This window comes from Camellia sinensis, chromosome 14 (assembly GCF_055761805.1).
Source record: "Camellia sinensis isolate YWXY chromosome 14, ASM5576180v1, whole genome shotgun sequence".
Classification (NCBI taxonomy): domain Eukaryota; kingdom Viridiplantae; phylum Streptophyta; class Magnoliopsida; order Ericales; family Theaceae; genus Camellia; species Camellia sinensis.
Window position 1 is genome coordinate 53,074,416 of NC_138974.1, and position 25,642 is coordinate 53,100,057.

General features: G+C 36.0%; 3 protein-coding genes and 1 long non-coding RNA gene across 6 annotated transcripts; 1 reads left to right on the forward strand and 3 right to left on the reverse strand.

Annotated features, from left to right (window-relative positions):
* Window positions 1-2,119: 2,119 nt before the first annotated feature.
* Window positions 2,120-10,712, reverse strand: LOC114316690 (protein FAR1-RELATED SEQUENCE 5). Of its 3 annotated transcripts, XM_082906380.1 has the most exons (4): window positions 10,603-10,703; window positions 5,553-6,109; window positions 2,989-3,756; window positions 2,120-2,886 (listed from the first exon to the last, which is right to left on the reverse strand). In XM_082906380.1, the coding sequence occupies exons 3-4, from the start codon at window positions 2,994-2,996 to the stop codon at window positions 2,307-2,309; spliced, it is 588 nt and encodes a 195-aa protein (XP_082762506.1). In that variant the 5' UTR covers window positions 2,997-3,756; window positions 5,553-6,109; window positions 10,603-10,703; the 3' UTR covers window positions 2,120-2,306. The 3 variants fall into 3 exon arrangements, with proteins under 3 accessions (XP_082762506.1, XP_028119173.2, XP_028119174.2); XM_028263372.2 differs by lacking the exon at window positions 2,120-2,886 and having other exon boundaries at window positions 3,338-3,756; window positions 5,553-6,106; window positions 10,603-10,712; XM_028263373.2 differs by lacking the exon at window positions 2,120-2,886 and having other exon boundaries at window positions 3,338-3,756.
* Window positions 6,103-10,493, forward strand: LOC145807708 (uncharacterized). Its single transcript, XR_014351010.1, has 2 exons — window positions 6,103-6,736; window positions 9,382-10,493. It is a non-coding gene; the product is annotated as an uncharacterized LOC145807708 (long non-coding RNA).
* A 1,361-nt stretch (window positions 10,713-12,073) lies between the features above and the next one.
* LOC114293340 (putative pentatricopeptide repeat-containing protein At5g59200, chloroplastic) lies at window positions 12,074-14,386 on the reverse strand. The gene is given in 2 exon segments (XM_028237378.2): window positions 12,074-13,990; window positions 13,992-14,386. Coding segments are annotated over 2 exon segments (1,887 nt in total). The 5' UTR covers window positions 14,342-14,386; the 3' UTR covers window positions 12,074-12,453.
* A 1,146-nt stretch (window positions 14,387-15,532) lies between these two features.
* On the reverse strand, window positions 15,533-16,872 carry LOC114287986 (uncharacterized). The gene is made up of 2 exons (XM_082906381.1): window positions 16,457-16,872; window positions 15,533-16,243 (listed from the first exon to the last, which is right to left on the reverse strand). The coding sequence occupies exons 1-2, from the start codon at window positions 16,751-16,753 to the stop codon at window positions 15,596-15,598; spliced, it is 945 nt and encodes a 314-aa protein (XP_082762507.1). The 5' UTR covers window positions 16,754-16,872; the 3' UTR covers window positions 15,533-15,595.
* Between the last annotated feature and the right edge of the window lie 8,770 nt (window positions 16,873-25,642).

The following is a 25,642-nucleotide window of genomic DNA, read 5'->3' on the forward strand; positions in this document are numbered from 1 at the left end:
TTGTAGCAGTCACAAAAGTACTTTTTTTAGTAGTGTTATTAGCTTATATTTATATTTCAACATGTAATAGGAGGCTTAATTTGGGTGATTTGACATACTATGGTGATGGAAGTTATCTCAAATCTTATCCCCAAAAAAAAAGGTTTCTCTCAAATCCATCAGAAGAATGCTTCTAACAGCACAGAGGCCCTAATACAATATATCTCCGATGCCTGTACCTATCTCAGACCTATCCATTCTTCCACCAACTCAAGTCTCCCACTCCAACTTCCTCAGAAAAAAAGTCTCCCACTCCAATTTCATTAACCAATGCTTCCAAGTACTTGCATATGCATGTGTTTTGCACTAGTGTAGTTTTTGCTCCCAAATATATATATATATATATATATACTGTAAATAAAAGAAATTGAATGACAGGACATCCTCATCTAGAGGTCTAGCCAGATGAGATCAGTAAGTTGAAAAGTGGATAGTCTATATCATAGGAAAACCTAGGCAAATATTAGCACTACAAGCAAAGATAGATTCCATGAAAAGAGGGAGCACACTGATCAAGGATTCCATTAAAAATGTTGCATATCCCAAACACAAGGTCACATCTAACACGACAAGGTTTTGAAATCAATGGAGTTGAGTTTATCATATTTAAGTTATTAGCTTACATTTAGATTTCAACAAGATCTAATAGGAGGCTTAAATTGGGTGATTTGAAATACTATGGTGATGGAAGTTATCTCAAATCTTATCCCCCAAAAAAAAAAAAAAGTTATCTCAAATCCATCCCAAGAATGATTCTAACAGTACAAAGGCCCCAATACAATATATCTCCGATACCTGTACTGTACCTATCTCAAACCTATCCATTCTTCCACCAACTCAAGTCTCCCACTCCAACTTCCTCCAAAAAAAAAAAAAGTATCCCACTCCAACTTCATTAACCAATGCTTCCAAGTACTTGTGAATTTGAACCCTAAAATCCACTTCACTTCATATGCATCCATACAAACACCACTATTTTATATTCCAACATTGATTTATCAACTTCAGCCGAGCCAGACAGGTTATGCATCTACAGGCCAATTCCAACCAAATTCTCAAAAAATTCAGCTAATGTATACGACGTATGCCTATTCGTTGATCAATTTCCCCCTCCCCCATATTCCCATGACCTCTAAAATTCAGACTCATACTGTCCCATGAACATAACAAATGTTAACTAGGTTAGGTAGCTAAATCACGTACCAAATGTAGCTGCCATTTGTTAGTATCGAATAGTGTATTCAGGAAAGAAGATCCCTCTACTAAGCAATCATTATCCAAAAGATTTCCTAAGCTCTTCACAAGAATGCAATAAATTTTAATATAAGAGCTAAATATCTAAATGAGATTAAAAGTTCAAAATAGTTCAGCTACCTAAGATTTTAAGGAACAGGCTGGTAAAATTTCTCCAAAAGAAACTAGATGATCATTATTTTAGGATAGTAATTTGACTAAAGTTATATTCTTATTTATATAATAAAATTAAAATTAAAAAAAAAAAAAAAAACTAGCAGCTCTTTCAGGCGTATTCTGTAATCTGTTCAACCAAATCAATGTAAAATAGCAGTACTAGATTGTTTGAGGAAACTTATATCAAAACTTAACACAGTCCTGGAGTGGCAAACTCAAAAGCTACCACTCCCACTATACGTTTCTGGAAAGCACTAGGACTTGGTTGCTCTGAAGAGTAGATATTCTAGCGGCCATTATGAAAACAATTAGTTTAACGTTATGAATGTGTGTTGCTGACCGAACAAGGTTGAGTTATCCTCAATGACGTTAACCCTCTCAACCATGCTGCACATTTCAACTAATAATACAAAGAACAGATTTCAAACCAATTGAGTTTTGAGTTACCAATACATGCAGATTAAGCTAATATATTCCCCCCATATACTAGAAAAAAGAATTCAAACTAGTAACCCAGTACCTTAAAACTAAACTACTCACATTGATACGGTGAATTCCAACGAAACTAAGCACGACTTGCATCCAAAATTAGACAAGTCTCAACTTAATTCTGTTAGCTCAATAATCAAAATGAGCTAATTTTAAATTAAAAAATCAAAATGAACATAACTTTCAACAGTAAATACTTAACCATATCATCATAATTAGCCCCAAAAATCTTTTTTTTTTTTTTTACAGGAATCAGACCATCAATTTCACCAAATCAACATAATTCAACCAATCTCATAAACTACTTCAATCTCATAGTCATATCTTATAATTAAGTAACACACAGGCAGAGCTCAGAATTTGCACAATCAATGCAAAAACGCATAAACAGCAGTAGATATATAAACAATAAGTGCAGAGGTCACCAGTATAATCAACGCCGCGACAGCATGAACCGTCGATTTGCTGCCGCAAGAGAGAGTCCCCAACCGGATCTCAATCACATTCACCATCGAAAGCATCAAGAACAAGCACCCCATCACCGATCCAATCGCTGAAGCCAACATTCCGAATCTGAGAACCTTGAAATTAATGTGAGCCCGAAATGCCTCATCGACATCTTTGCTGTTCAAGAGATTGATTGCGAGCTTGAGGCCCTGAGCGACTAAGGAGGAGAAGAGGAAGAAGCTGAAGGAGACAACTTCGAAGACTAGAAGCTTCTTGGCGGCGGCGACGCCGGCGTCGCAGGCAGAGGGGTTTTCGAGGCTGTGTTGGTTTGGGGTGGTGAGAGAGAGGCCTACGAAGACAGCGATTGTGAAGAGTGAGTTCACGTTTACGAGGCCGTCTAGGGCTGTGACGTGGACGCTGGTTGTGGAGGAAGATGAGTATGGGTTTGAGTTGGTTCGTCTGGTTTGTTGATCGTAGTATTCTTTTGGGTATGATTCGGATCTGAAAGAGAGAGGAGAGAAATTGAGTTCAAATTGTTAATTATTTACAAATCAAATCAAATCACTAGAGAGAGAGAGAGAGAGAGAGAGAGAGAGAGATTACTCATCCATGATTGATTCTTGGGTCTGTGAGAGAGAGTGATGATTGTGGGATGTTGTTGTTGGTGTTGCTTGGAGGGTTTAGGTTGGTTTTCCCTGAAGAGGAAGGGAAAGTGAGTGTTTGCTTTGCTTTACATTTGTTTGAGGAGGTTGCTTTTTCGGAACATACTGGATTGAGGAATTGGGAAGTAGGGGAAAAGATTCAGAAATATGTGCGCGTGTTTTTTAACAAGAGAGAGAATATCATTGTCTAACGTAAAGACTTGCCAAACACTTTTTTGACTTTAGCTGTCTCGGCAATGTGAATGTTATATGCTCGCAAAATAAATAAATATATTAAAAATTATTTAAAATTTAAAATAATTTATAGCTCCTCTTTTGATTTATAAATTGGCGATCCAAACAGAGTTTAATTGAACTTGGACAACAAACCAAAACCAACCTATACAACAACTGATGCAGCTCTTAAAATGTCATCAAGCCTTTTAAGGAGCTTGCCCATTGCATCAAATCTTTCCTGAGACCTATATGCCACAATACCCTCTAAACACCGTTGTTCAATAATACACTAACTTTTCTATAACTGGTCTTCTTCCTCATCTTCAACTTCTTTTACATTTGCAACTATTTCTTGGATACTTTTTGTAAGGTGGCTGGTGTGTTGTTCTATATCTTTCAAAACCATGTCCAGTTGCTTTTGACATTCTGCCAATTGTTGGTTTGCACGTTGAAGCTGCGTTGATAACTCCCGAATTTTCTTATCCTTTTCATCCTGCACAGAGAAAGGAATACACGTTAAAACTGTTTTATGGGTAAAACAGAAGATTTAGAGAAGTGGAGTCGTTGGCAACTGTAGCCAGTTGTTTCAAAAGCATACCCAGAACACAACATCAAAAGGTCCATTCGATAACAGAAAAATCAAGAGGAATAGGAGCATCTAGCCAAACTTAATTTTTTTTCATTTTAAAGTTGTTTGCTTTGTATACAAATGCTACTGTGAACTACTTAAAGAATCTCTTTCCATAAAGAGTATCAGTTTACTTCAAACACAATACAAATATGGGGAAGCTTTCAGTAACTCTTTCACTCAGAAGACAATGTATGCCTAACAGCATCCAAAAGAGTGAGAACAAACAATAAACAAAACCTGATTATTGGCTGATTAAATTTAAAAGACTTCCTATCATTTTTAGGCCAAGTTTGGGAAGACTAAATAAGTGCACTTTTTGTCTTTTTGGACTAAAAAATTGAGATTGAAAATATAGATGTTTGGGTTAACTTTTTGATTTTTTATGGAAAAATGTGTAATAAAAAATTGTAAAAATTGGTTTGTAGAGGAAAATTTAAATTGGGAGTTGTGCAGCCGTAATTGTTGACTTTTGGTGAATAGTGTTAACTTTTTAACTTTTTGAATAACTTTTTGACTTATTTGGGACTTCCCAAACTTAGCCTTAGTATACAAACCGAAAAATAAACTAGTCTCTAGTTTCATGAAACTAAAAACTAATTCTGAGTCTCTAGTCAACAGTCAGAAAACAAGAAATAAGTGCAATATCCCATTTAAACGGAGCAGATCCATCGCATTTTGTGTGCTTCATAAACATGAGAGAGCTGCATGAGAGTCATAGTGGATTTTCTTGTCATTTGAAATTAAGAGAATATCTAAGAGAAGCACAAGCATTGACAAGGAAGAAAGGAGCAAAGTGAGGGGATATAGAACAAGTTACAACAGAACTTGGCATCGTCACATGTTTTATACATAAGATATATGTGGAAGGGCCAAAGAGGAAGCTATTTTATAGAACTTAGTCTCTCATTGATAAACCTATTTTCTATCTGCCCTGATGTTCTCATGTTTCTCTTGACAGGATCAAAACATTAAGCCTTGATTTTTGTTTTATTAATTTATTTCTCTGCATGTTGCATTGGTGCAGTGATCAAAACTTTGTAAAGGATGAGAATGCAAACAATAACATGATCAAGTCTGTACCTAATCCATCCCTCCAAGTATTCCACCAACTGGATAACGATCTTTTTTTTTGTCATAAAAAATGTGTTTGCATCAATTGTATGTCATGCTGAAACCACCGAGTCACCACAGGCCAGATAATTGAAACAAACTAGAAAATTTATGTAGGGGTAATCCTAGCATGTCTAGAGGAAGCGGCATGATATAAAGTTTGTCCAGGTGGTGTCATTTACTATGTTCACTTGAATGTTAGGCCAGAAATGTGAGCCATTTATGAAGTCATCAAGAAGACAGGAGTGCGCATATGGGAAATGGAGAACAATTGGTGGAAGTTACACATATTGTTGCAATGGCTAAAAGAGGATGTCATGTCTTAGAAAAAAAGTAAAAGGCACTATAAAAAAAATAATAATAATAAAATAAAAATTTTGAGAGAAGAAGACAATCTGAGAAAACTAGACCCAACATTATTATAAAGAGAACGAAACAGTAAAGATAGAGAAATTAATGTGAATGCTTGTGAAACAAAAGAGAAGTCATCATGCTAATGCCTATCACAAAAAAGAGAAATCATCATGCTAATGCCTATCTCAACTAACCTGTGGCCTGGCCTGAATTGTACCACGACGACCCTTTCCAGCAGGAATCCCCAATGGGTGACTATGCTCTGTTTCAAGTTTGGCGACTATCCATTTCCCAGACTTCTCTTTCCTCACCATTATCATTGCCTTGCATCCTTCCCTAGTTATCTCCCTTGGCTTCCTAACTTCGAGCCTCTTTACTTTCTTATTATTTACACGAAAACCTTCTTTGTTACAAAGAAACCTACGGCTGATAACTGACCCATCACGGCTTGAACGATGGCAATTACCGACACGGATGACGAAACCAACACGCTTTGCATATGCATCATAGCACGCCATGGCAGCCTCTTCGGACTCAAACTCCATTCCAATACATGGTTCCACATTACCATCTATTTCATGAACAATCAAATCTCTTTCATCATATAAATTGAACATTTCTCCACCCTCTGACACACAAATCTCCCTTCCAACTGAACTTTCCATCATCTTGTTGTCCATATCTGCATCAGGCATTCCAGGCTCTGCAATCATTTTGTAATGCTCACCCATACATGTTGAGAAATTCACTGCTAAAAAAATGTGAATCCAGTCAATGTCCAAATCCAATATAAGAGCAAAATTTAAAATTATGTAAAACTCAAATTCATATAGGCATCAATAAACATAAATAGGCTGAAGCATTTAAACTTCTTTTCCTCCTTAAGGAAAGCATAAGTGATGCACCATAAAAACCCCATAAGATGACATCATAATTATGTTGTCCCTCCATATAGAACGGGTTCTTGATCTTTACATAATATATATAAATTTTCTCCATAATGAAAAATTATATAAAGAAACTGAGTGATCTGATTGACTATCTATATAATATAACGCATAGAGACTAATTTCTCCCCTCCGGTGGCCACATTCAATAGAGATTTCCTACCAGATTTACATGTTTAAAAAAACCATCTTTTTACTTTTCTTCTAAAACTTCATTTAGTACAAAAATATCAAAAGCAAAATAAAATAAATTCCACTTCATTGCAAAATTACTTTCCATTCTTTATGTATTTTGTGAGAATGAGTATCAGACTGGAATGCCATTTTCAGTTAATCAAATGAATATCTTTTTCTTTTTTCTTTTTTTGAACGGAATCAAATCGAATATCTGATGCCATCAATTTAACCACAGCTCCTACGACCTTCAAAAGGTTGTAAGATAAATTGATAAAGAGAGGGAGAGAGAGCAAAATGAATAACTCTGTATATTTCTGTGTGTTATTACAAGAAGATGAACACTCTCTTTATAGAGAGGAGATGATAGCATAGGATGCTAAGTTAGGCACCGAAAGCAGGAAACATTACATATTATATAATATAAATGACTGTACACTAATAATACTAATAGCCCCCCTCAAACTCAAGGAGGATAGACACAAACCAACTTGAGTTTGGAAAGAGTAACAAAACAAGAAAATAAAATAGGATAGGAGACACTGTATGGTCGTGTCGAACCGTTGGTGAAGACACTGTATGGTTGTGTCAGACCGTTCTAGCAGATAATGTCTGGATCAATGTTGGGACAGTTTACGGGGTCACGACGGACCGTTGTAAAAGACAATGTTGTGACAGTTTACGGGGTCATGCCGGACCGATGTAAAAGCTGACCGGAATCAATGTCGGGACAGTTTATGGGGTCATGCCGGACCGATGTATAAGAATTTGGTGGTGCACCAAGGTGACGACTTAAGGAGTGCGCCATGGGGTGGCTTGGGTGGTTCCCATGGTGTATAACCATGCTCACCAGCTTTGGTGGTTCGCATAGTATGTAACCATGCTCACCATGAGATATGTAGAATACCCCCCCTCAAACTCAAATAGGTTGGAATATAGAAACCTATTGGAGGTTGAAACAAATGGATTGATAAAGTGGAGTAAAACAGCTCAACACAGAGTGAAGATGTTAAAAAAAAAAAAAAAAATGATAGAAAGGGTTTTGTGTGTTTTTTTTTTTTGTTTTTTTTTTTTTGTATTTGTTTGTATTTTTTTTATTTATTTATTTATTTTTTTTTTTTTTTTTTTGTGTGGTTGGTTGGGTTTTGTGGAGAAGGAAATAAAATAAAGATAAGAAAAATCAGAGGTGGTTTCTGAGGTCTGGTGGGGTAGGATAATATATAAACATATATATAGAAAAGAAAACAAAGGAAAAAGTAGAGGAGGCTGGGTGTGTTGGGAGCTGGGTGTGTGGGGAGAATAGAATAAAAAAAAAAATAAGAGTGGTTTGGTGTTTAAAGAAAAGAAGAGTGGGTGGGCAATATTAAAAGAAAAAGAAAGGAAAAGGAATGATGGATCACAGAGTGTTTTTTTTTTTTTTTTTTTAAAAAAAGAGAAAATAAAATAAAAGAAGGTTAGATGGAGATTGGTTTAAAAATAAAAAATAAAAAATGGGGTATAGGTGTGCAAAGGCGGTGGAGGAACTCAGTTGCTGTGGGAATATATTAGAATAAACAGATGCATAGATAGATATATTAAAAAAAAAAAAAAAAAAGTTGAGTGGGGTTGGTGAAAAAAAAAAAAAAAAAAAAAGAAGGAAAAGCCTGACACACTCATACACACGGCACGCGCACACATCCCACACCACCGCTGCCATCACACACCAGGCACGGCACACACAGACACTGGCAGACCCCTCTCACACACTGATACATCACCATTGACACCATTACATAGCAGCACACATGGGCATGAAGACACAAAAGTCGTCCCTCTCTTCTCTCTCTTTCGCATGGAAGATCACCCCTTTGAAGCTCTAAATCTGGGGCGACACATGGCACAAAGAGACCCACACACATATACTCAACACACCTAGCAAACACACAACACACGATAGAGAACACACACACACGGCAGACTCAAAACAGAGAGGGAGACCCAGACACACGATGGATGAATTTTGGCTCTCTCTCTCTCTATATGGCCGATCTAGACACACAGATCCACACAATTGTGGCACCCAGCAGCCACACCATTCACGGAGGAGAATCCTAGAATGGAGAGATCCAGCATCAACAACAGAAAATCTGAAAACGGCGAGGAGAATGGCACTGCCACCAACGGAGACTACTCTCACGACGACAAAAAAGTAGATCGGCTTGGAGGAGATTGCTCCAACCACTTGAGGTCTGGAAAAGCTTGGTCTTCGTTGGCAGCCATTGTAAAAGCTTGGTCTTCGCATTTGCAGCTGACCAAGTTGTTGGAGTGATGCCTGTGAAGGCTGCGTCTGCGAGTAAGACGATGGAGTCTGAGGGTGTAGCTGCAGGGAAGATGGCAAGTCTTGTGGCGATTGAAGTGGCTTCTGTGGCGGTGATATTTGCTGCTGCCCAATTGACGGGACTTGTGCCAAGGACTGGTTAAAATTCTGCTGTGATGCAGATGCAAGTCCAGGAAAGACACCATCTGAAGGAGCAGATATTGGGATACATGTGTTTGAGGTTCAAGGCTGAGAGCTTGAACTAGCAGCAACAATAAGATCAAGATCAAGAAGAAAAATTTGTAGCAGCGGAGTGAAGGTATGTATAGAGGTCCGGCGGGCGGCCAAGGCGAGGCTGTCGCCCGCCGGTGAAGCGGAACTATTAAGTTGTTAATCTAGCTCTGATACCATGTAAGATAAATTGATAAAGAGAGGGAGAGAGAGCAAAATGAATAACTCTGTATATTTCTGTGTGTTATTACAAGAAGATGAACACTCTCTTTATAGAGAGGAGATGATAGCATAGGATGCTAAGTTAGGCACCGAAAGCAGGAAACATTACATATTATATAATATAAATGACTGTACACTAATAATACTAATAAGGTTGGAGAGTGTGATAGATCAGGAAACTGGGTAACCAAGCTACACCGCCAACCAAACGTCAAAATGATAATTTTTCCATCATTGATCTTGAAAAAGTTACTATACTGAATTTCTCTAGCTAGTATTATAAATCATACTATACAAGGCTCTTTGTGAAAAATTTATGCTTTTCATCCTTAATGGCTCAGGCATAGTTTGAACCTAGACGGTCTCTCCAGCTTGTTTTTCAGGGTACATTGAGGGAGGGAGGAACGGGGGAGTCAAACTCGTGGCCTTCTAGGCCCTGTTTGGCAAGTGGATTTTTGGCTCTTTTTTTTTGCTAAAATCCATAAAAATATAATAAATTAAAATATCACATCAAATCCATAATCATTTTATATTTTCTCTTACAAACATCACATCCAACTACAAAAGTATTCAATCATCTTTCCAAACATAAAAATTTTAACATACTAAAATAGTCAAAAATTAACATAACCTATTAAAATAACCAACATCCCAAACAAAGCCTAAGTCTCAATACTAGTAGTGACGTACACGGGTAGTCGCCACTGGGCAAAACCCAGTTGTTTTTTTAGGTGGTCTTATAAGCTAACCAATCTTCACTTAATAATCCATAGATTCCAGAAAGAAAGAACAACCTCACATAAGAAGAAACCAAGAATAAAATAGAAATGGAATAATTTACACATTCGGTTCACATAAAAACTTTCCTATGTATGAATTGACTACCTAATTACCTTCTCTGCCTAGACCCATCACGATTATTTCAATTGGGGCAAAAAAAAAATCAGTGAAAACACTCCTTCAATAATCTTAACAGACCAATCCTAATGATTCAAAAATGTGCATACAACACACACACACACACACACACACACAACAGAATTCAGAAAGAAAGAAAAAAAATTGTCATTTTTAATCAATTCGAGCTTCCCAGAGTGATTGAAACCAGAATCATCTGCAAGATTCTGACACTACTCTCTGGATAGATTCCTTGTGCTCATAAATAGTGAATGAATCGAAGCTTTATATACAGCTCTAAAGTAAAAAGTAGAGGAAAAAAGGCCAAGGAACTCTGTGAGTTCTAGGGTTTTTCTGAGTTTGCATCCGTTGTTCTTTTGAAATTTTAATATATTAATAGTTTACTTTTTCCATTAGAAACGATCGTGTGGTTTCAAGGTAGCATAATAGAATGAGAGACAGAGAGAGAGAGATTACTTGGGGTGGTTAGCTTCGCAGCCACAGAGGCGACTCCGTTCTTTGTTACTACCTCACCTTACCTACCACACACACTGCTACCACTTTCAAGACCCAATATAATATAATTTACTTCAGGTTAATTTATGATCCAAAGAACTTTTGATTTTAATTTTTAAATTAAGTTTTTTGAAACTTAATTTTTTTATTTTTAATAAATATTTTTTAAATTTTAAATAATTTTTTTACTGTTTTAGATATACTTTACTTAGATGTATCTAAATAATAAAATATTTATGAAAAAATATTAAAAAATCAATAAATACAGAAAAATATAAAATATTTACTGAATTTTCGTATTTTTTTGTATTTTTTGATATTTAATATATTTTATAAATATTATACTTTTTAAGTGTATTTATATTAGGTGTGTCTAAAAAAAATTTAAAAAAATTGCTTAAAATATTTTTAAAAATTCATTGAAAACATTAAAATACGGAAAACAAAAAAGTAAAATTTTTTGAAAATTGTATACTAAAAACCAGAACCAAACAAGCTGATTGGTTTGAATTTTCTGAATTTATTTTTTTTTAAGTTAAAATTTTTTATTTTTTATTTTTATTGAATTTTTTTAATATTTAAATAATTTAGATACATCTAATATAAATGCATTTAAAAATATAATATTTGTGAAAAAAATACTTAAAAATTCACTAAATATCAAAAATACAAAAAAAAATATATGAAAATTTAGTATATTTTTCGTATTCTTGTGTATTTATTAATTTTTTAAAATATTTTAATTTTTAGATACATCTAAGTTTAGTGTATTTAAAAAAGTAAAAAAAAATGCTTAAAATTTTAAAAATATTCACTAAAAACAAAAAAATACAAAAAATAAAAAATAAATAAAACTTAATTTTTAGAAAATTGAAACCAAACACAAAGAATAATTTTCTAATTTTCCATCAAAATAAAAAATAATAATTTTCAAATTCAAAAATTGTCTACCAAATTTGGTTTAGATTGGACGGTGTTATAGGTCTTACAAATCATTTTGCAATTATAAATGAAATTAGGATATCCAAGAAACAAATAATTTTATTTTTTAACAGCAAATTACAAATTAATGAGAAGTAAAGCAAACAAATTTATAAAGGTATGAGTGTGTGCGAATGAAAGATGTCTCAAGTCACAACTTTTGCGTTGAAATGTAGATCCACTAACATGTTCGTAAAATTTGTAATTACTTATTTCATTTTTCATTTACTTAAAAAAATTTGATTTTAATTTTTTTTTTTTTTTTCCAGAATTCATTAGTATGGCTTAGTGACTCTTCATCTTTAAAAAAAAATAAAATAAAATAAAATTATAATGTGCCCACAAATAATACTTGACAAAAAATCATTGAAGATGAGTTTATTTACAATAATGACAATGTCATATTGTCTGAACAGAATTTTCCTAAACAGATCTAAATTCACAAACCATCTCCAAAAGAAATCATCAAAATTCTTATTTCTGGTAATGGTTGGCTGAGGTCTAGCCCTTCAAGTTAGTCTTTGTTCATTTCTTCTCAATAAATTACAAAAATATGGAGAATAAAAAATAATTACAAAGAGAAGGAATCCATTAAAAATGCCCCAATCCCAACCCTCTATCCTCCCTTCTCTTTCTTTATTTTCCCAACTTCTTCCCCCACTGGCCACTCCTCTCCTACCCTCCAAAGCTATCGTCCACCCCTTCCTCTCCCCCACCCAATCCTACCACTGCCAGAGCTATGCCACCATCTCAGCTTCACATTGCTATGGTATGCAAATCACAATTTCAAAATGGTGAAACCTGTTGAATACAGTGTTCTTGTTTTTATTTTCACCAATATTCTCCACAAGAGCAAATCCCATTTTCAAAATGGTGAAACCTGTTCCGATCTCTCACAACAATTTTTCTCCTAGTAATCTTAGCAACGAGCTTGAGCATCAAATGACAATCATTGCATACTCTCAGATTTTTCACAACCCTTATAGTGGTATACGGTTCAGTTGAGATTAGCCCATAGCATACTGCAAGCCTCTCACTATGTATAGCTAGAGCCCATTCTTTCTCATGATCCACAATATCCTGTAAAACTCTATCTGTTTCTGGAGAGTAGCCTTCTAATCTCAGTAACTGACTCAACTCATCCAGCTTCTTGTAGATCGCTTCCTTTTCACGGTGTCTTATGTCCCCCAATAGAAACTCATGAACCTCATTCTTCACTTCAATCAAACTACAACCTGGTTCCTTTTGAATACCGGCCAACTTAATTTTCGCCCTCACTTGTGCTGCCTCCCCCCACTTCCCAGATGAAGCATAGACATTAGATAGTAGAACATATGTACCTGAATCAGCGTCTCCACAATCTAGTAAAACTTTAGCTGCCTGTTCTCCTAGTTCAGAGTTTCCATGAATCTTACAAGCACTTAGCAAAGATCCCCATATAATGTGGTCTGGTGCTGTTTTCATGCTTCTAATGAAGTTATAAGCCTCTTCAAGACGACCCACGCGCCCAAGAAGATCGACCATGCATCCATAGTGCTCAATTTGTGGTTCAATCTTATAATTTTCAGTCATAGTTTCAAAGATTTGAAATCCCAACTCTACCATGCCCCCATGACTACAGGCATTCAACACACCAACGAAAGTAATGTTCGTTGGCCTAATACCGTGCTTCACCATTTGTCGAAACATCTCTACAGCCTCAATGCTCTTTCCATTCAAGGCAAGCCCGGCAATCATGGAATTATAAGTAGTGACATCTCTCTCTTTCAGCCCCTCAAACATTCGTTCTGCCTCATCAATACTACCACATCTCGAATACATGTTGATCAAAGCAGAACCAACAAAATGATTGAGCTCAATCCCGTATTTCCCCACATAGGAATGAACCCACCGTCCAAGCCCTAACGCTCCCAACTGCGAACACACAGATAAAACACAAACGATTGTCACTTCATTCGGTCTCATCCCTTCCCTTTGCATATCCCTAAACAATTCCAAAGCTTTATTCATTTCCCCATTCCTAACAAACCCATCAATCATAGCCGTCCAACAAACAGTGTCTTTTGTCTGAACCCCATCAAAAATATTCCTAGCTTCCTCTACCAATCCATGATCTACATAACATGATATCATAACGGTCAATGCAACAATATCTCGTTCAGGCATTTCATCAAACACCAGCCACGCATCCTCAAATTCACCGCATTTTCCATAGAGTTCAACAAGTTTCATCCTCACTGAACGACTTGAACTCAAACTAAGCTTCAAAGCCTGTGCATGAATCTCTCTACCCTCCTTCAAACCCAATTGAGACCCACATGCCTTGAGAACCGAACTGACAACATAGTTGTCAGGCATGAAGTTGAGAATATACTCGAATCCCATCAAGGTAAGACCCAGACTTTACAAACCCATCAATGAGAGCAGTGTAGAGATAGACATTCGGGTTCTGAATCTGCTGGAAAACCTTGGAGGCGTAATCGATGGAATTGCAATTAGAGGAAACGCGAAGAAGCTCGAAAACGATAAAGGGGTCTTGTTCGTGGCCGTTTCTGATGATTTGAGCGTGTATTGGAGTGATTTGGTTGATGTTTTTGCATTTCTGCAACAGATAGATGATTTGTTTTCTTTCTTGGGAGTGTTTGGTTCTTGGACTTGGATTTGAGTTTGGCGGGAGAGGATAGTTTCCTACAACGGCCATTCTGCAATGGTGACTCATCCCCCAAACGTGGTATAAGAAAAATACTTTCTAGGACTCTGAAAAAAAATCAAAAATTATTCACTATTTGGTTTCAATTTTCTGCAAGTTGAGTTTTTTTTTTTAGTGAATATTTTAAAAAATTTAAATAATTTTTTTATTTTTTAGATGTACCTTAGTTAGATGTATCTAAAAAGTAAAATATTTATAAAAATATATTTTAAAAAATCAATAAATACATAATAATATGAAAATTTATTGAATTTTCAATTATCTTTTTTTGTATTTTTGGTATTTAGTGAATTTTTTAATAAAAATTCACAAATATTATATTTTTTAAGTATATTTATGTTAAGTGTATCTAAAAATTTAAAAAAAAATTCTTAAAATATTTTAAAAATTTAGTAAAAACAAAAAACATGAAAAAAAAATTAATTAATTTTCTAAAAAGTGAATCCTAATAAAAATGTTTTATATCTCAAAATTTAATGTTATCACAAATTATTATTCCGAATTCAAATGTGATCTATAAATTTACATTTTTAACTAATTTTTTAGGCATATAGTATTATTATTTTGAAGAAACATTCCAACCACCGAGTTAAGTGTTGGTTAACCAATTCTCTTCTTTTTATGAATCATCACTTGCTTAATGCATGATGAAAGAAAATTTATGTATAGCTTAGATTTAATTCTTAAGTGGTAGAACCTCCATTTAAAATAATTTCAACTACAGATTATATTTTATGAGTATTTTTTTAGTAAAAAGTTTTGAGTTTGTAAAAGTGCTTAAAGTTTATTTCACAAAACTCCAAAATTTGTGAACGCTTTCTTGCTTACTCAAGACATGCGGATGCAAAGCAGACCTACCCAATTAAGGTTTCATACAAAACAAAAATGATTTGTAAGAGCATCTCCAATGGTTGTTGCTATATTGGGGTTGCTATTGCTATAATTTGACAATAAATAGTGCTATTTTGTCAAATTATAGCAATGGTGCTCCAATGGTTGTTTGCTATTTTTGGCAAATCCCAACCAACTTTCCCTCCAACTTTGTAGGTGTTGTTTGGATATAGGTTTTTTGTGATTTTATTTTTGTTTATTTTTTTGTCTTTTGTGACATTTTTTTATCTGTTTGTTAAAAAAATTATATATTTATATTATTCTCAACTAGACAAATATAAAAAATTAAAAAAAAAAAATTAAAAATTGAAAAAAAAAATTACATCAAAATATAAATGATATTGCAAATTTCAAAAATACATTATCCCGTAATTATTCATCAGGAGGTAGGGGGAAATAAAAATTTGGGCTGCTCACATTTGAGGACCACTTGGCAAAAATCTCATTTTTTCGCATTGTGTAATACGCTTTCATCTGAGGGTCCAAATGAGAAATGTCCGTAGTCATTATTTGGTGTTCTTCCTTTCTCATCTCATGTTCTTGTCTTCTGATCTCGAAGTCATGTTTTTTCATCTCAAGTTCTTTCATCTCCTGCAGTGCTTGAATCCTTTTTTCTTCTCTTTCATCTTTTTTCTTTTCCTTCTCAGCAAGGTATTGGTTAAATGTGTCCAGTTGTGTGCTCATTTTTTGAACTTCAGCTTGAGCGACTTGATTTTTCCGAAATAATTCTTTTGCAGATTTCCTACCCATCGGCCTTTTACCCCTTGCAGAGACACTGCCTTCACCGACAGTTGGATTGTTACCAACACTTGGACTGGTGTCATCTTCAAGAGAAATGCAGTTTTCCATAGGGGAATCAGGGGCTGAATTAGGGGTAAACACTGTATGCATCCTTGACTTTACCGTATTCGTGGGAGCTACATCTTGCCACCTGATATTGTCTTGCAATATTGGCCAACAATGTTCAAAAGCGAAATGTTTGTTTTCATCTTGATGGTATAACAGTTTTGCTTGAAGCATCTGTTTAAAAAAAATTGAAGATAAAAATTAAATGTAATTGAAAATCAAAACATTATTTAAATAAAATAAATAATAATTGAATAATAAATAATAAACATTATTTAATATTCCAAAAAATTAAATGTTTTCATATTGAAACATTATTTAATTACGTAATTTTTATACGATACCAGAATAAGAAACTAAACATAATAATTGAAAATAAAAACTTACTATATCAACTTGAGAAATCCCACTTGGGTGAAGATTTTCGACTTGTGTTAAACATCCCCGAAATTTGTTAGAACATTTCATGATTATACCCCATCGAGATTGAATAGACACTTGTGTTCTGGACTGATCATTCTGAAGCAGGCAAAAATTTTCGTAAATTCTTCCCCAAAAGTGAGCATACGATTGCGAATTGCCAACAATTGGGTCTTCCGAAATGTGACACCAAGATTTACAAATTGCCATATCTTCTTCAACGGTGAATGATTTTCCTCTCTTTGTTTTTGATGAACCTTCCATAGTGATTGGATGAAAAAACTAAAAAGAATATAATTTAAGAGGTTTGTTGTGAAATTAAATTCAAAGAAGAGAGGAGAAAAGAAAAATTAAATGTAAATATTTGTGTGAAATAAAAGTGAAAGAAGGTTTCAATTTATAGAAATGAAATTTATTACCGTTTGGCAAATAGCCGTTTAAAGAGCCGTTGTAAAAATTAATTTCAATTTTTTTTTTTTTTTTTTTTAGTTGAACAAACCAAACAGAGCCCAACGTCTCTCTTATTTACACTGACCCATCACTCTTTTGCAGACATCTATCTCTATCTCTTCTCACTCTCATCTCCCTCTCATCTCCTCCACAGCTCTTCATCTCCCTCTCATTCTCATCACTGTGTCTTCTCCTCCATGGCCGAAATTAAACAGAGAACAAACCAAACAGAGCAGAGGATTGGAACCCGATCTCCCCTTCTCCTCCAAGATCGAAACCCCCTCCTCCAAGATCGGAACCGCTTCTCCTCCATGATCGGAACCCGATCTCCCCCTTCTCCTCCAAGATCGGAACCCCCTCTGGTAAAATCTTCATCTATATATATATATATATATATATATGTTTTGATCTATCTGCATATATATATATATATATTTTGATTTGTCTTGATCTCCATCAAAAAATTCTGTTTTTATGTGTTTTGGTCTCCATAAAAAATATCTGTCTTCATATATACATATTACATATATATATATATATATATATGTTTTGGGTTTGATTTTGATCATATATATATATATATACGGTTTGCTATGTCTTTAATGGGTATGTTTTGGGTTTGATTTTGGTCATATATATATATATACGGTTTGCTATGTCTGTAATGGGTTTGATCATATATATATATATATATATATATATATGTTTTGGGGTTGATTTTGATCACATATATATATATATATATATATATACGGTCAGCAGATTCATGGGTTTGATCATATATATATATATATTTTGGGTTTGATTTTGATCATATATATATATATATATACAAGCTGTCTTCATCTCCAATGATCATATATATATAAATACACGATCTGTCTTCATGTGAAATTTGCTTGATTGTAAAAATTGGGTTTGATTTTGGAAAATAGCTTCCCTACTAGATTAATTCTGTTGTTTTCTCAACTGAATTTGGTGCCAATTTCTGTTGGATTTTGCTGATCTGGCAATGTTGGCATCTGCTATTTCACTTGCCATATTTGAGAACACATATGGCATCTGCCATCTTTGGCAAGGGAAATAGCAGACCATTGGAGACTGATTTTTGCCATTTCTGTCATTTTTTAGCTTTGACAACTGATATAGCAGCTCCATTGGAGATGCTCTAAGTGCATATCGAAACCCAAGTCAACAGATCTGAGGAGAAGAAGTTCAGCCGATCTAAGGAGAAGATACGGGAGCAGAGGTTCAGCAACAAGCTCGGCACGGCCCAAGGCAGCGGATTGGCGAGTAGCAGTGGCGGGATCGTCCTTAACTGCATCTATAGAGGGTGGTATGGACAGAGGGAGGATCGTCCTTAATGAGGCTGAAGCAACACTGAAATTGGGGGAACTCCTTGGGGTGAAGCTGAATGGGAAAAGGGCTGAAGTGTTGGAGAAAATAGTGGACCTTGAGTTGAAGGATATGGACCGAATTGCAGGGGGGGTGGGAGTTGGGGAGTAGGTTTCCCAGCTGGGGGGAATTTGGTGAAGTAGTGATGTTCTTATGAAGATTTTCTCATGGAATGTTAGGGAGATGGGGAGGAAGGAGAAGAGAAGCAAAATTAAGAAGATTGTGATGGAGAGACAAGTAGATATTGCCCTGTTTCAAGAGACAAAGAAATCAGAGTTAACTGAGGAAGACGTCAGATCAGTTTGGGCAAGGGGAAAAATGGAGTATATAGGGGTGGATGCTGAAGGCTCTGCAGGGGGTTTGTTGTGTATTTGGGATCCTGATATATTCCAAATTAAGGAATGTTGCAGCAACAGAAGGTTTATATTATTATCAGGTACTCTCCTTAACCATTTTCATTGTGCTATTCTGAACATCTATGCTCCTAATGATGTGGGATCTAGAGGGAATCTGTGGAAGTGTTTGTTGAAGCTGAAGGAGGAATTTCTGAACCCATGGTGTTTAGGAGGGGATTTTAATGAGATTAGGCAGATTGGGGAAAGAAAAGGGTGTTCGAGGAGAGATAGAGGAATGAAAGATTTTAATGAGTTTATTGACAAGTGTGAGGTTTCTGAATTACCATTACTTGGGAGGAGGTTCACTTGGTGCAACTCTAGTCTTGGTGAGAAATGGAGCAAAATAGATAGAATTTTTGTAGACCCAAAGTGGATTGAGGTATTTAATTTTAAGCTGTGGGGTCTTCCTAGACTGCTCTCTGATCACTGTCCACTTCTGTTGATGGAGGACGAGAGAGATTGGGGTACAAAACCCTTTAGGGTATTAAATGCTTGGTTTTTACACAAAGATTTTCGGAAGTTTTGGGAGTTGAGTTGGAAAGAACCTAGTGTCCTAGGCTGGGCTGGTTTTATTCTGTTTCAAAAATTGATGAGATTGAAAGGTAGCCTTAGAAGTTGGAATATGGAGGTCTTTGGCAATGTACAAAATAAACTAAAGGCAGCAGAGGGTGAACTCCATAATTTTGATATCTTGGCTGAAGATAGAGAACTTGATGGTGCCGAAAAAGTTAGGAGAAGTGAAGTCAGAGCTGAGATGTGGAGGTTGAGTAGGATGGTTGAATGGTTATGGTTACAAAAGTCAAGACTTACCTGGGCAATGAAAGGGGATAAGAATACAAGATACTTCCATGTGGTTGCAAAAGGCAGAACTATTAGAAATGAAATAAATTCTATACTAGATGGGGAGGTGGTGGTGGAAGATCCGGGTCAAGTGAAGTGCAAGGTGTTTGATCATTTTAAAAATCAGTACACAGAGCATTGGTCATCAAGACCTGTGTTGGGGGGTTGCTTCTCAACAGTGATAGGCAGGGGGAGGGCTGGTTGGTTAGAATCAGATTTTTCAGTAGCAGAAATTAAATCAGCAGTGATGGATTGTGATGGGAATAAGGCTCCGGGACCGGATGGGTTTAATTTGAGGTGTTATCAGAAGTTCTGGAAAGTCATGAAGGGTGATGTGGTTCAGTTTGTGAAAGAATTTCAAACCAATGGGAAGTTGGTGAAGGGTATAAATAGTTCATTCATAACCCTTATACCTAAGAAAGAGAATCCAATAGGGCTATCGGATTATAGACCTATAAGTTTGGTGAGTTCTATTTATAAGATCTTAGCAAAATTGTTGGCTAATATACTAAAATCTGTATTGCCTCATATCATTAGTGAATCCCAGTCTGCGTTTCTGAGTGGGAGGAATATTTTAGATGGAGTGTTAATAGCTAATGAAGTTGTAGACGGATGGAAGAAAGCCAAGAAGAAGGGGTTACTTATTCAGTTAGACTTTGAGAAGGCTTATGATTCAATTAATTGGGGTTTTCTATTCTCAATGTTATCTAATTTTGGGTTTGGAGCGAAGTGGATTAAGTGGATTAAGGAGTGTGTAACAACTGTAAGGCTCTCGGTGCTTGTTAATGGATCTCCTACGGAGGAATTTAGCCCACAAAGAGGTTTGAGACAAGGAGATCCTTTGTCCCCTTTTTTGTTTAATCTTGCGGCTGATGGTCTTCATAAGTTGTTAAGCCGTGCGTCCCAGTTAGATTTAATAAAAGGTGTTAAGGTAGGCCATGACGGCGTCCTGTTAACGCATCTCCAGTTTGCAGATGATACATTACTGTTCTGTGAAGCTCAGGTGGATGAAGTGAGAAAGTTGAAAAGGGTGCTTAGGTGTTTTGAAATTATGTCAGGACTCAAAATAAACTTCCACAAGAGCGTTGTATGCGGTGTGGGTGTTTCCAACGAGCTGTTAGATAGCTGTGCTGCAGTGTTGAACTGTAAAACTAAGGCATTACCTCTAAAGTACCTTGGGATGCCATTAGGTGCTAATCCAAGGAAGAAAGCTACATGGAAACCAGTGGTGGATAAAGTCAAAAGCAAGCTGGCTGGTTGGAAGAGAAAGATGTTGTCATTTGCAGGGCGGTTAACATTTGTCAAATCGGTAACTTCAGCATTGCCAGTGTACTACTTATCTTTGTTCAAGTTGCCTGAAGGGGTAGCTAGAGAGTTGGAGAAGATTCAAGCTACATTTTTATGGGTTGGGTCTGCCTCGGATAGAAAAATTCATATGGTGAAGTGGGAAGACTTGTCAAAAACAGTGGAGAAAGGTGGTTTGGGTATTAGGAAAGTTAGGGATGTGAATAACTGTTTATTAATTAAATGGTGGTGGAGGTTTGGCTGTGAAAAGGACACTTTATGGAAAAGAGTAATTTGTAGCAGGTATAGGTCGGAGCTTGATGGATGGATCCCAACTTTTTTCCCATCTAACAGGCACTCGGGAGTTTGGAAGGGGATTATTGCAGTGGCTGAGCAGTGTAGTAGCCTCAAGGAATTTTACTTGAATAATTTTAAGTTGAAGGTGGGAGATGGAGGAGAATCAGATTTTGGACTGATTTGTGGTGGCAGCCTGTCTGCTTGAATGATGAATTTCCAACCTTGTTTAGGTTGGCTGTGGTTAAAAATGAATCCTTAAGAAGTGTGGTTGATAAGAGAAATGTAGTGGGTGGCTGGTTCTTTGAGTTTAGAAGAGGGCTATATGAGTGGGAAGAGCAAGAGTTGACAAGGCTTTTTGAATATCTGAGGGGGGCTCCTGTTCAGTGCTCAGAGGGTGTTGATAGGCCTACATGGTTAGGTTCATCTGTTGGGATATTCACAGTGGCTGATCTGTACAGGAGGGGTGGGGATAATATGGGTGCCAGGATGAGCATTACCAAATTGATTTGGCTTAATTATATCCCTCCTAAGGTGCAGGTCTTTGGTTGGTTTGCATGGAAGAAAAGACTTAAGACTAAGGAATTTTTGCAAAAACTGGGGGTGATCACCTCTAGTGATTCTATTGCTTGTGTGTTTTGTGGCAGTGACACTGAATCAGTGACTCACATCTTAGTCTGGTGTCCTTTTGTGTGGAGGGTTTGGTCTGACATGTTGGTCTGGTGGGGTATCCAAGCTGCTATTCCAGGATCAGTGGAAAGTTTATTGCTGTGGTGGGCAGGGGAGAAGCTAAAGAGGAAGGAGAGGAAGATCTGGAGGGTGATTCCATTGGCAGTGATGTGGTCTGTGTGGAGGTGCAGGAATGAGTGTGTATTCAGAAAAACTATCCCAAATCTGGAGTACCTTTGTGAATTAATTAAATATAGGGTTGCATTTTGGTTGAAACATGTCTTCAGTGAGTTTAATTTTTCAGTCCAGGATTTTGTGTTTAATCTGAGGCAGGTGAGGGAGTGCTTGGGTGGGTGTGGTGGTATGGTGTTCTGAGCTATGGTGTTCTGAGCTGTGGTGTGCTGACAGATACAATACTGTTGGTGGTATGGTGTTCAGTCCAGTACTGGTCTTTGTTGGTAGGGTTTAAGCTGTGTTGCTGGGTGTAAGCAGTACTACTGCTATGTTCTTTTGGTGGGTTTTGACAGATCAATACAACGGGTTTTGCTGCCTGGTGTAATACTGTTCTGCTGTGTAGCTCTATTGTTCTGCTGTTTTGCTGTGTAACACTGTTTTGCTGTGTAGCTGCCATCAGATAGGGTGTGCTGATCAGGTTTTGCTGCCTGGTGTAATACTCAGTTTTTGTGCCGTTAAGTTATACTGAACAGGTGTGTAGGGGTAGTGTGGGAGGTCTTTGGTCTGATGTGGAAGTCTGTACAGTGGAGCTTGATGAAGTTGTTCATGCTGGATTGTGTGGAGTTAATTGTTTCAGTTCACAGCCGGGAGTTGTAGTTCTATTTGAGTTTTTCGGTGTATGCTGATAGCTCTATTCTGCTGTAGTTCTAGTTCAGTTGTAGTTCTTCTCTTGTTATTGTTTTTTTCTTCCTCTCTGTTGGTTGGTTCCTTACCACCTGGCGCTTGGAGCTTCGCTTTAGCTCTAAGCTCCTCTTTATTGATGTACTGTTCCATACTCAGTATGTTGCCATCAATAAAGATTTTTTTTGCCGATCAAAAAAAAAAAAAAAAAAAAAAGTCAACAGATCTATTTGAATTGGATTGAATAATGATCTGGTTGCTACATGCCAGGGTTAGCCAAAAATAAAGTCAAGCTATAAATGAAAAACATAAAATAAAATAGGCTAAATTACACAAGTAATTTTGGACGATTATGCGTTGTTATTAAATGAGAAGATTATTAAAATATAAATAAATATATCATTTTATATAAAAAAAAAGTTGTATAATGACAAGAAAGATGAGAAAAAGCGGTCTGTCAATGTTAATAGTACCTCCTATAATCTATTCATTCAAAAATTAAAAAAAAACACTCGAAGCAATGAGTCTGTCAAAAACATGTGTACCAGTTGAAGGACTTCCTTAAACTATGTTCTTCCATAGGAAAGAGAATAAACATTTTACTCCAAACAAACAACTAAAACCAGCAAGATCACTTTGACTGCAGTTCAAGCCAGAAATACTATTTGATCTGGTTTGGCTCATGAAGATCATATGAATACTTTCGATGTAAAAGAGCAACCTGTCACAGAGAATTAAAGAATAAATAAAAATAACATGATGTAAAAGAGCAACCTGTCATAGAGAATTAAAGAATAAATAAAAATAACATATAGAACAGTCCATTCTATATTTCCCAATGGATTGTAGTTGAATACCTTCAAAAGCAATTGGCAGTAACATGTTGAACAGCACACCAGCTGGAGCTTTATAATGAGAAAGTTGGACCTATGCAAATGTGGAGAAGCATACACTGTAGATCTCCATTCAAAAAAATACACTGTGGATCTAGATGGCAAGCTTTTCAGAATTATCTAAATATACTCACAGTAAACATGCATAATTTTATTTTTTTTATTAGTTAAAAATGCAACACAAACTCTTAGACATAGTTTCAAGATTTAACAAATCCCGACACACACGGGAATTAGAGTTCTGACAAAAATAAATAATACAGATGTTGCTGAGACACAGATGTATAAATAAACAAATGCATTACAATAGAATCATTTACTGCCAAACTTCCAACATGAACTGTCGTATAATTTTTGTTCACAATGCTATCAAAAATTGCAAGAAATTGGTGTCTCATTACCAGAGGGTAATAGTTTTTGTTCTTTTTTTGATAAGCATCTCAAGAGTATAATAATTGCCAAAAAAAGAAAAAAAATTTACAAATGTCCTACGCAAGGACTTCATTGTTGATCAGTTACTTGAAAGGTACAGGATCAAGTACGCATTGATTGTACTAACAAATGTGAAGGTGTAAGAATTTCATCACACAACTTTTCACAACAAAAAGTCATATTCCACAAGCATTATGTCTACTAGGGTTCCTTGTATCATTACATGATTAGTCCTGAAGTGTTTTGACATGAGAAGATTGGTCACTGATGCAAACAAGCTTACCATTTTCTTAGGTTTTTCCATGCTAGTATATTAAAAAATCATGGCCTGGGAAGCACAAGATCAGAAGCAGTCGTGTGTCATACAGATGGGTGTATGATACAACTACACACCCATTTTTGGAGGTATTTAAATGCTCCATTCACCTCAAAGCAATCAAACCTAGTTTTTTTTTTTTTTTTGATCGGCAAATAAATCTTTATTGATGCAAACATACAAGATATGAAAAGATACATCAATAAAGAGGAGATGGGAAACACAACTCTAGATGGGAAACACAACTGGTAATATTTGTGATGCTTACTTCGACATAAGAGAAGATGGGAAACACAACAATAGATGATTTCCTGTTTCTACACAAAAGCCTATAACAATGTCAGCCACTAAGCAGCACATAAATAAAACAAGGCACAAACATACCTTATATATCTGAGACAAGCAGCATTTGGAAGCAAAACTCAGCTCTAGCCTCGGTCTGCAGAACTACCTCACACCTTATACAAGCAGGTACTTGGGACACAACAATATAAACATTGGTATGTTTATGCTGTTTGATTTTGCTGTTGCTGTTATTGTCTCTGCTGTTGCTGTCTTGCTGATAGCTCACCAACTTCTGAGGATTAGTACTTGCAAATGATAGCGTTTGCTTTCCAATGTCAACCTAGTTGGGATGGGGTTGTTTTACTGTGATGCTTATGCACTTTCCTTTCCCCCTCCCCTCCCCTTCCCTTCCCTTCCCTTCCCTTCCCTTTCCTTTCCTTTATTGATGTATCTCATAACTTCGTAATTGTGTTTTCATCAATAAAATTATAAACATTGGTTTGTTTATATTGTTTGATGTTGTTGTTGCTCTCTGTTTGATTTTGTTGTTGCTGCTATTGTCTCTGTTGTTGCTGTCTTGTTGGTAGCTCACCAACTTCTGAGAATTAGTGCTTGCAAATGATACGGTTTGCTTCCTGATGCCAACCTAGTTGGGATGGGGTTGCTTTACTGTGATGCTTATGCACTTTCCTCCCCTCCCCTCCCCTCCCCTCCCCTCCCCTTTATTGATATATCTCATCACTTTGTAATTGTGTTTTCATCAATAAAGTCTCTCTTTGGCTGATCAAAAAATAAAACAATATAAACATTGGAAGCAAGAAATACTAAAAAAGAAAATAAGACATCTGGGCAACAACAATACAGACAATACAATAACATAAACATTCACAAACACGACACAATTATTATAAAGGAAGATAGTGTTGATCAGGCAGCTGCTTTTTAAATTGTTATTGTTGTTGAAGTCCTTTTTTAATATGTAACAATTTAATCCAAGGGAAAGAAGACCAGATTCTACAAGAATTACCCTCAATGAATTTTAATT